Genomic DNA, 11,131 nt, shown 5'->3' on the forward strand with positions numbered 1-11,131 from the left:
TTGCCCTGCCTGAGGAAAGCTGCAGTCATTCTGGTGATGCACGGTTGTTAAACAGGCTCAGTGAAGACAGAAAGAACTTACTAAAAGATGGCAGAGGCATTCTTTGGCTTCAGGGGTAATTTAGTCAGTATCTGCTCTCAAAGGAATAAAGTCCAGATTGTTCTCTTCGTTGTAGAATTAAAACAAACCCCAACCTTCTAGGCATCCTAGGCAATATGAATTAGCACCTTCTCCTTTAGAAAGCAACCGTTTAAATGCAACTTGACTCCATACAACTGTCATTTCTAATGCAAAGTGAGCAGTTGAAAAGCAATTTTCTGTAGAGAGGAAGGATGGGGCAGTGAAGTAAATTTGCAGAGATACAGCTCAAGTTTGAACAATAAGCACAGAGTGGAAAGGGTTTTACTTTAGCCTGCTTTCAGGTTCTGCACATTTCCTCCTAGCCCAGGGATGCTTAAAGAGGCAGTCAGAGGCGGCACAGGCAGGAATCCCAAACTTCTACTTAATTTTATATATAAACCATTTGCATCATCTTTGATAAATAGCAAGTCTGGGGGTTGATCAACTTTGTCCTGCTGCACCTGAGGGAGAGTACCCATGGGCTTCAGTGGACTATTCTTGAAATAGAACGAATTGTCTCTAATGTCCTATATATAGCGGGTTTTTCAGTTAATTGTCATTTTCTTCATCGTCATCGTCCTCCTCTTCCTCCATCTCTGAGGTTTCTTCTGTCTCTTTCACCAACTGCTGAAAGTCTCCGGTCTCAGAATGCCACATGCACTTGATGGTCACTTTAAACTCTGCCATCTCATAGCCAAAGAGTTTCTGAAAGGGAGACAGGAACTTGTCACTCATACTGCTAGCTCTCACATTAAGTAACACCTTTAAAGTGGATTATGCCAAAACGGGGGATGTAAGCAAGAGTCGAAGGGTGCATTTTAATACAAGGATAAGTTGTTCAACTTGAGATAGACCAAAAGCATGAAGCTATTTTAATGCAAACTTTTCCCTTCAAGCTCAATTAGATGGATCCCTTCCTCAGTCCATGCCACTCTCAGGCAGCTATGATTTTACTGCTAGTTTCAAAATGCACGGTATAAAAGTAGAATGCAAAGGCAGGTTTCAAATCTCAACATGCAAGGCATTTAATTCTTTTAGCAATACCGGGTCTATCATCCATCATCCTGGTCATTTCTCCGCGTGTTCTTAGAATTAACCAATACCTGTCTCAGCACAGGGTATTTCCCAAGTGATCAGCTGGACTCCTTCATTTGCATCTTCGGCTGTTCTTCCAGCTGGTCATTAATCCCCAGTCAAGTATTATTGCTTAGCAGCCAAAACAGCTCGTACGGATGCATATTACAACCCTAATCAACAGCAGCTTTGCATTATTGTTAGTAGCCAGAACTGGAGTTACTGGATTTGAGCACAAATGGTCTCATACACTGAATTAAATTTACTGGCCACACTGATTTGTAATGTCATGAAAGCTCCCCGGGACATGTTACTGGATGGAAATAGTGGCTGCCTGTGAACTACAGCTGCATAACTGCTGCTAATACGTCACTCACCAAGACACGAGCCTGTTCAGGGGTCAGAACATCCCCTTCCTTGCAGACTTCGTAATCGGAAAGCAGTGTCACGACTCCTGCAGGAACAGAGGAAGAAGGTGATCCAGTCAGGGGGATGAATACCACATGAGGTTAGAGAACACTAGAGCTGCTGTGGTAATCAGAGCTCCCAGCCTGGTTCTCTAGTGCTGGCAGCATAGAGCAATGAAGCTTCAACTCGGCAGCACAATAAATGGGTTTGATTTTTACATAGGCAGACAGTTCTGTGAGGAAATGTAATATAACGTAAGGCATGTATCAGTCATTGAAATTGATATGCAATGTAAACCCACTTCAGCGACTAATCTCTTAGCAGGTGTTTGCTTCAAACCTGTCCTCTCCCAAATGCTGAGTCCCCACGGCTCCCCCATTTTCATGCAATTACTAATTCAGGCTGATTCCTTTGACAGAAACAACAGGAGACTTCACACGATTGCCTGTGGCTTTGCCAAGGCATATAATGAAGTAAATAAATTCCATTCTCCGTGAGAAATCCTTGTGACCTGCAGGTCACGCCCAGCTGACTGATTTGAAAAACCCAGGCATATAGGAGATGGGGCTTTCATCAGGTGCTTGGCTTATCCTGACCAGTTCTTAGAGACAAGAATATTATGATATAGAATAAACAAACAATTCCAGTGCCAACCATAGGAGGAGGAAGGGAATTTTAATATTAGATGTTCCCTGCTGAACATATGCTCTGACTTCTGCTTCCATCATCTAACACTCTCCCTACCAGGCCTTTCTGCATATATGCTGATCAAGAGGTTACCAACATTTATTAAATAAAAGCCAGTAAGTCTGGAATATTTTAGTGGCAGAGAGGGAATTATGATTGCCCCAGATGCCCCAGCCAGCTCACATACCTTTTTTCAAAGCCGTTGGCAATCCCAGCTGCCGTAATTGAGGCTCCATTGAGTGGGGAAACTGCTCCAGGGGCCCTGTGTCCAGGCTCACTGTGAATGTTGCCTTGTTACCTGCACGGGCAAAGTCCACCTCTTTGAACTGAGAGAACCATCTGGGAGAGGGGGGAAGGAAACAAGAGTATTACTTATTCAAGAAACCTCCAGCTGTAGAATAAACCTCATTTGGGATGGGTCAGCCTTGGAACTCATCTATCCTACCCCAACAGGTGCGGACATTGTGAAATCAGCATCTATGGGTTTTGTAATACTGCCCATCACTGCAGTATCCAAATACCTTCCATGTACAACAGATCAGCAGTAATAAAACCCAGAGGTTTTTTTTTTTCTTTTGCAGGGGGAAAAGAGAGTGACTGAGGTTATGACTGTTCTGTTGATGGTGGAAAAGCTCTACATGTCGGCAGGGTTGCCGTTTTCCCTGCTACCTCATTAAAGAAATGCATCCTTTTCAAGCTAGGTTTACAATTACCTCCCCCCCCAGCAAAATTCCTCTAAATAGCCTGGGTCCACAAGACGGATGACAGGCCAACTTACCAACAGATGTCCTACTGCTTCCACACTCTCTCTCCTGCACAGGCCAGCAATACCAGAAGGTGATTTGTACTTGTGTCCATGTGTGTAGGTAACTCTTGGGGACTCTGGAAAGCTTTGCAGCTGTTTGACCCCACACTAACTTTACAGGTAAGTGCAAGTTATGTTAGAGCAGGGATCGGCAACCTTTGGCACTCGGTTCGCCAGGGTAAGCCCCCTGGCGGGCCAGGCCGGTTTGTTTACCTGCCAGGTCCGCTGATTCGGCAGATCACGGCTCCCACTGGCCGCAGTTCGCCACTCCAGGCCAATGGGGGCTGTGGGAAGCGGTGGCCAACACATCCCTTGGCCCGCACCACTTCCCGCAGCCCCCGTTGGCCTGGGACGGCGAACCGTGGCCAGTGGGAACCGCGATCGGCCGAACCTGCGGATGAGGCACATAAACAAACTGGCCCGGCCCACCAGGAGGCTTACCCTGGCGGGCCACGTGCTAAAAGTTGTTGATCCCTGTGTTAGAGCATGAGATTCAGGAAAGGAAAAGTCCAGTCAGCTGTGTTTGTGGGGTGGTGGGCAGGAGATTGCTTAAGCAGTTGCTCACCCTGTGGCATTAGATTTTACTCTTATGGAGGTTACCCAAGTTCCAATGGACAAGCCTCGTTCAACATCTCCAAGAAAGCAGCTATGTGTGTCAGAGTGTAGCACCTCCCATTCCCTTTTCAATCATGGCATAACCTGCTATAACTTCCCCCTGCCTTTCCCATCGCAACTCCAAAGGGAGGTATGCATCGAAGCATTTTAAGCTGAACATTGTCATGAGACCAGCATCAAGGAGAGCAAGAGAATTGCTGCCAATAGCGGCTTCTGTTTCAGCGAGGGAGAAGAGGCTCAGTATGAACTTCAGTTCTTTCTCAGTGAAGATGCAACACTGGTGGCAAGTGTGCCATTAGACCGAAGCCCCTTTGTTACCTCCACAGATACTTACTCGTTCACATCTTCTTTGGTGCGATTGGTGAACAGGAGACCGACTTCACCTCTTAGGTGTTTGCTGACCTGGAAGATAAGCAGTATGTGGAATTCAACAGAGCACTTAACCTGGGCCGTGCTGAAGCCCCCTAATAGCAAGGAGCTTACTCAGGAAGCCCAGATAATTCGGAGGACCCAACCCTTAAGATTTGCAGATCTTGATTAATCAGCTGCAACGTGTCTTGCAGCCCTTTGGTGCTGTGAGGAAGACTAAATTAAGAAGGACCGGATGTAGATGGCAAGTCTATTTCAGGAGACTTTTCCTCCTGATGTGAAACTTGTTCTGTGGCTGAAGGACGCAGTGGCTTGGCAGGACATTCCAGATGTAAACTCTGGAGAAAGGAGTTTAGATTGTGGGAGGTGGAAAAGGGTATGAATCACTGGGGCCTAAGAAAGAATTAAGATCAAGATTCTCAGATGTTTCATGAGGAAAAGTCAGAGAAATTCCATTTGAAAAGTCACTATGATCTAGTCATAGAATTGCTGAAGAAGAAAAATGAGTTAAACAGAGAATTTTTGGACTCCTGTAAGAGCTCTTAGTATCTGAGTTTAGTTTTCAAACTGTAGTAAGAATTCCGTAGGGCTGAGGCTCCAAATTATTTTTAAAGCTTGGATGGATGAATTCAGATTGTTCACATACTGGCTGCAGTCCTCCTTCAGTGAGAGGCTAAAAAGATTTGAAGACACATCTACTGGTGGAGGTCCTTCGAGCTCTCTTCTTGCTGCCTCCACAGCAAGAAGATTAAGCAGTATTGGCTGAGAGATGCCACTTGTACCTGCAACCCAGACCTTCAGGATTGAGTTGCTCTACTACTAACAAGGAACGTCCCCAATAGGTATCTTGTGAGCAAGGCACGGTGATTTTACCCCTCACCCCCCAACACGCTGGAAGGAGGAGGGAAATGCTGCAACATCCTCGTGCATCCTTCCTTTGGTGAACTTATTAAAAGGACAAATTTCTTACTGTAGTGGAAGAACCTACGGTGAACAAAGCTACACTGACGTGAAGCTAACCACCACCAGAGTCAAAAGGGTGCCCACACTGGGGGTACGTCTTCACTTACCGGAGGGTCTGGCGGCAGGCAGTCAATGTTCTGGGATCGATTTATCGCGTCTGGTTAAGACGCGATAGATCGATCCCGGAAGTGCTCGCCGTCGACGCCGGTACTCCAGCTCACCGAGAGGAGTACGCAGCATCGACGGGGGAGCCTTCCTGCCGCGTCTGGACCCGCGGTAAGTTCGGACTAAGGTACTTCGAATTCAGCTACGTTATTAACGTAGCTGAATTTGCGTACCTTAGTCCGAAGTGGGGGCTTAGTGGGGACCAGGCCTGGAAATGGGACTGATGTCAAAGGCAACTTGCCTAAATATCTACATATCAGTGAAGGACTGGCTTTATCATAATCATTGTGGTAGTGCTTAGGTGCCCCAGTCATGGACCAGGACCCCTTTGTGCTAGGTGCTGTACAAACACAGAGCAGAAAAATGGTCCCTGCCCCCAAAGAGCTGACAATCTAAGTCAAGGGTCTCAAACTCAATTTACCTTAGGGCCAGTGCCAGTCCTCAAATCCTCCCAATGGCCAATAATATCACTGAAGATGGTATTCCCGCCACCTCCCAGCCCGTTTCCCACCCTTTTTCCTCGCTCCCTTGACCTCATGCCGCCCCGACTGACTCTGCCCGGCAACTAATGATGCCGCCTCCATGGCTGACTAGTGATGCTATCTCTGTCTCTCTCCCCCAGCCAATGGGAGCTGCGGGGGCGGCGCCTGCAGCAGACAGCTGGCAGCATGGCTGTATGGGTCTCTCCTCCGCGGCAACAGCAGGGATAGGGAACCGCTTGCAGGGAGCCAAGCTGCCCGAGGTGAATGACACGTTGCCGAGTGCAACTCCTGGGAGGGTCCCAGGAGCAGCAGGATGGAGCAACGTTGGGGGGAGGGGCATGTGAATCTCTCCTGCCCGCTCCCTCCCACCCCCAGCCGGCAGCCTTGATGGCCGGATGAAAGAACTTTTTAAAAAGTTTCCATGGGCCGCAGTGGGGAGGTTCTCGGGCCGGGACTTTGAGACCCCTGATCTAAGTATTTGAATCCCATTTACTGCAGATGGAACAGTGTTGATCCATTCTGGCTCTCCAAAGCAATTCTTTATTTTCTCTTGAGATTTACAGAAAATAAGGCTTAGTTCCAAAACATGCAAAAGCTATGGAAATCAGAACATACCTGGTGTAAGTTCTCCTTGTACTCATCAGCTGGCCCCCGTCCCAGTGCCACCATCATAACTTTGTTTTTCCCAAAGAAAATCCTATTAGAAAAAAAGGAAAAGAATCCATCATGATGGGCTCAATACATCTGCAGAATTGAATCAGGGATGAAGACGGGTTCTCAACCGGGGAGTCGCAGCCTCTCCCTTTTTAAGGGCTGGGGAAGGGGATCCTGAAACTTCTCTCTTGTAACCTAAGAATTAGGAAAGTTACTGTTCTGCCCCAAACAGGAGGGATGGACGGTGATAGGCATTGCAGCACTTTAGCTCTACATGCCAGTGCCTGAAAGCTGCCATGGAACACTGCCGCTTTTTAAATCCTAGAGTTAACCCCAGGACTGCAGCCAAGAGCTCCAAGCTGGAAACTATCCTCTTGAGGGGTGGAAGAGAAGAAAATTCATAGAGCTCTTCTAGCAGTTACCTCCCCCTCCCACAGAACTAAGTACAGTAATCTAAGATATGTATACACCTAGAACACAATAGTCATGATCAGTAGCCATGAGCGGAAGCAATCTCAGAGACTACTGCTCACCTGCTGTGCTTCCAGGCACTTCTGATATCCTTCAGCTTGTTGTTTCTCATGTTGGCGACAGAAAAGATAAAGAGGTATTTGTAGGTGTCCACACATTTCCGCAACTATAGGAAAACAAGATGTTGAGCAGTTTTAGCAAACATCAGAGAAATCCCCATTGCCTACCAATGCGTTTCTGCAACAGCTTAAACACAGAAGATGGGACGGAAGGATTGTTCAAAAATTCTATTCATGGCAACATCTCTAGCTCCCCAGCAATATCAGGCACTCCATGGAACTAACCACTATGATTTCGATGTGAGAGTCTCTATTTGAACTAATCAACTGTAAATTTTTTTTTTGTACATTAAAATAAATTATAAAACAAACACAGTATTTGCTAAACTCTCTCTCTCTCCAACGCTTAGCCAGTCGGCTATAGCCATCGTTCATCATTTGGCCCGTTACTGCGCAACCGCGAAGGCTTGACGGCCTGAGAATCTAACATCAGAACAGACTCGATGAACCCATGTAATAAGGGGTCTGCCTCTGGGCCGCCTCCACCCCTCAGTTGGTGGAATTTTACAACTGAGCCACCTGGAGAACAGCGTTTGCTGGAACGGCTTGTGGCATCTTTGAGACATGCCCAAAAAGCGTAAGGTGCCGCCTGAGGACAATGGCCCCAGTAGTCTGTAGACCCGAATGACCATAAACATCTGCATTACAGATGAAGTCATTCCACTTTATGCCCAATCTATGATGTTGACATTGTGTGGAAAGCCTCCAGCTCTGCCCAGTCTGCGCGGCAGAGCGTCCATGTTTCGCAGCTGTACAACACTATGGGAAGGATGCAGCTCGAATAAATCCTGAACTTGGTTGTCATACTAAGATGATGTTGATTCCATATCCGTTGAAAATGGCCCATGGCACATGCTGCGATGCCAATCCAATGGAGAACCTCCGTGTGAGAATTGGAGGAGCTGATAAGTATAGAACCCAGATCGCAAAAGCTGGAAACTGATTCAACAGTTTCATTGTTCAAAGAGATTGGAGTTGCAGGTGGACCTGGTCTTAGATTTTGCAGTTTTGTCTTTGACCATGAAACATGGAAACCAATTTTAGCTAACTCCTCCTCCATATGCTGGAGTGCCTCACAAAACCTGTTGGGACTCTGTATTAAAAGGACAACGTCATCAGCATAGTCAAGGTCTGTGAGCGAGATATCGCCGATCTCAATGCCTATGGACCTGACGGAATGCTGCATTATGAAATCCATTGCCCGACAAAAGAGTGCAGGGGCCAGAATGCAACCCTGCCCAACACCAGATACCGATTTAAAAGGCACTGACATCCGGTTCCCCAGACGAACATGGGCAGTGGTTCCATTAAGAAGCTCTCTAATCAAGTCCAGCAAAGTGGTAGGGACACCTATGCCCTTTAAGGCCTTCCATAACACGACACGGTCTACTGAATCAAATGCAGCCTTAAAATCAACATACGCTATGTGCAGGTGCTTCTTGAACTCACAATGTATTTCTGACAATAAGCGAAGGACCAAAATGGCGTCTAATGTGGATCTGTTCCTCGTAAAGCCTGACTGCTGGGGACAACGCTTCCAATGTAGCAAAGGCTCCAGGCGTGCCAGGAAAACATGTGCAAACACCTTCCCTGTAATGGAGAGCAAGGTGATGAGCCTGTAGTTCTTACATTCATTCCATGGTCCCTTGCCCTTATGGAGTTAGGTCACAATGCCGTCCTTCCAGGTGGTTGGCAGGGTTCCAGTTCTTCACACCAGACGAAAGATGGCCAGAAGTGAGTCAGCTAGAGGATCAATAGCACATTTTAGCAGCTCTGAGGGGATGCCATCAGCACCGTCTGCGTGTCCGTGTTTCAGTTTAGAGATGGCACACTTCACTTCATCCAATGTTCGTGCATGAGTACAAATGTCTGGATCCGGAACCACAGTGACTGCCAGATCAACCAGCTCTGAACAAGCGGCAGCTGGAGGATGGTTCAGGACGCTGAGAGAGAATGCCATCATCTGATTTGCATGGATGGCCTTGGCTGTCGTTCAGGATGCGGTTTGTATTGACTACCTCGACCGCTAAAGTGCAGTACACAACTCAACCATTAAGCCTACTGTCCTGCCCCTGACAGAAGCCAATACCTGAAGAGACGAAGAAGCCTCAGTAATATAGTGGTCAATTGTATGACCCACTACACAGACAGCACGACGAATTCTTTTATGACCCTTGTGGCACTCGGCTTAAGTCCTGAGGAAGTTTTACTGTATGCACAATAATTTTTTTTTATAAGAAATTTAACAGATCTTTAATGAATTCATCTGACAATAGTTGACCATTCTCAAAGTGCTTCTTTTCTATATTTCTGGGGTCTAGTCAAATTGCCTCTGTGTGCCTCGGTTTCCCCACATCTGTAAAGCATGTAGTGAGACTTAGTCTGTGTAAATTATATTAAGAGCCTCACAGGAGGAAATTCTACAGAAGGGAAAGATCATATCTGTTTTTCTCCGATATAGAATGGAAAACTAAATGCAGCCCCTTATGACGTATGTTCTTACTTACCTCTTCTATTAAACTCTGTTTGACTTCTAAACCTTTCTTTGTGGTTTTTGTTAGGGAAACTGAAAGAAAGAAGAAGAGCTTCAGCATTATTGATAACTTGGGCACTGCTTATGTAAAGTACAATTAAAAAGCATAGAAATGTGGCTGCCAAATACACTCTGGACATCAGCTTTAAATGAACTCAAAGACTTTTGACTCATTTCTAGAAGACCATGTGCAACCTTCTAGCACTGATGCTTTGCTGGGAGCGCCCACATGGTTGTAGGATCAGGGTTTCCTTTACTAATTAAAACCATGAGCTACAAACCATCATTGAAATAAAACATTTCAGGGTTTCATATTACACTGACATGCAACAGCACATCGCCAGATATTTGCATCATCCCAGGTAAGAGGCAAGGAACTCATGAATAGAAAATAAACAGTGTTACTGAGGCTGCCAAATTGGTTCTATAATTCCCAGACCAACTAACACAGCCTACTCTGCCTAATGTCCGCACACAACTCCCCCATCCCCAACCTCAGTAACAATGAGGAGTCTGGTGGCGCCTTAAAGACTAACAGATTTATTTGGGCATAAGTTTTCATGGGTAAAAAACCCACTTCTTCAGATGCATGGAGTGAAAATTACAGATACAGGCATAAATATATATACTGGCACATGAAGAGAAGGGAGTTACCTTACAAATGGAGAACCAGTGTTGACAAGGCCAATCCAGTCAGGGTGGATATGGTCCACTCCCAATACCTGAGAAGGAGGTGTCACTACCACGAGAGGGAAAATTGCTTTTGTAGCGCAGGTAACTCCCTTCTCTTCATGTGCCAGTACATATATTTATGCCTGTATCTGTAATTTTCACTCCATGCATCTGAAGAAGTGGGTGTTTTACACACGAAAGCTTATGCCCAAATAAATCTGTTAGTCTTGAAGTGCTGCCAGACTCCTTGTTTTGGTAGATACGGACTAACACGGCTACCCCCGATACTCAGACCTCAGTAGCCAAACAACCAACATTACCCAAAAGAGCCACAGGAGTGTGAATTTGTTGTTTTGTTTGTGATAAAAAACTCTCACAGCAAACTGCCTGGCCAAGTGTTCCACACTGGGTTTAGTGCCATAGTAACAGTGGCTGTTAATTAAATCAGTGTTTTTATACCACGTGCTGCACGGAGCCGCGGGAGAGACATTCACGAGCCCCCGGCGGCTCCCACGCCGCAGTATCACGGCGTTACGGCAGCCAGGGACCCACCGAGGGTGGAACAGACCCCACCGGGGCCCCACCTCAGCGGGGCAGGGAAGCCGCCACCGAAACGCGAGCGGCTCTGCCGGGCCCAGCCTCCCGCCTGCACAGGGGCGCCGGGCGGACAGCGCGAGGGGAGGGGAGGGGAGGGGGGAGTCCCGGGGGGGGGGGTCACTCACTCTTCTTGTCCCGCTTGGATTTAGGCATGGCTCGCACGTTGCTGCCCCAGCTGAGCGCGCCAAGGACCCTGTGCGCCGCGAGGGCTGCCGGGATAGGAACCCCCTGGAGGTGCCCGAGGAGGTGCCTGACCAGAGCAGCCCTCGCTGGGGTAATCCCTTCCGCCACAGCCGGCCCCGCGCGCCCCTTTCCGCGAGGAGGCTGCCCCCTACGCCGCCGTTAGCTCCAACACAAATAGCTGACCCTGCGCGGGAGAGGATTTTTTTCTCTCACT

General features: G+C 47.3%; 1 protein-coding gene across 1 annotated transcript; it reads right to left on the reverse strand.

The window, feature by feature from the left end:
* Positions 1-102: 102 nt before the first annotated feature.
* On the reverse strand, positions 103-11,103 carry MRTO4 (MRT4 homolog, ribosome maturation factor). Its single transcript, XM_008167315.4, has 8 exons — positions 10,860-11,103; positions 9,440-9,498; positions 6,876-6,979; positions 6,304-6,385; positions 4,044-4,111; positions 2,477-2,628; positions 1,572-1,648; positions 103-825 (listed from the first exon to the last, which is right to left on the reverse strand). The coding sequence occupies exons 1-8, from the start codon at positions 10,885-10,887 to the stop codon at positions 670-672; spliced, it is 726 nt and encodes a 241-aa protein (XP_008165537.2). The 5' UTR covers positions 10,888-11,103; the 3' UTR covers positions 103-669.
* Between the last annotated feature and the right edge of the window lie 28 nt (positions 11,104-11,131).

The sequence above is a fragment of the Chrysemys picta genome, chromosome 21 (genome assembly GCF_011386835.1).
Source record: "Chrysemys picta bellii isolate R12L10 chromosome 21, ASM1138683v2, whole genome shotgun sequence".
Classification (NCBI taxonomy): Eukaryota; Metazoa; Chordata; order Testudines; family Emydidae; genus Chrysemys; species Chrysemys picta.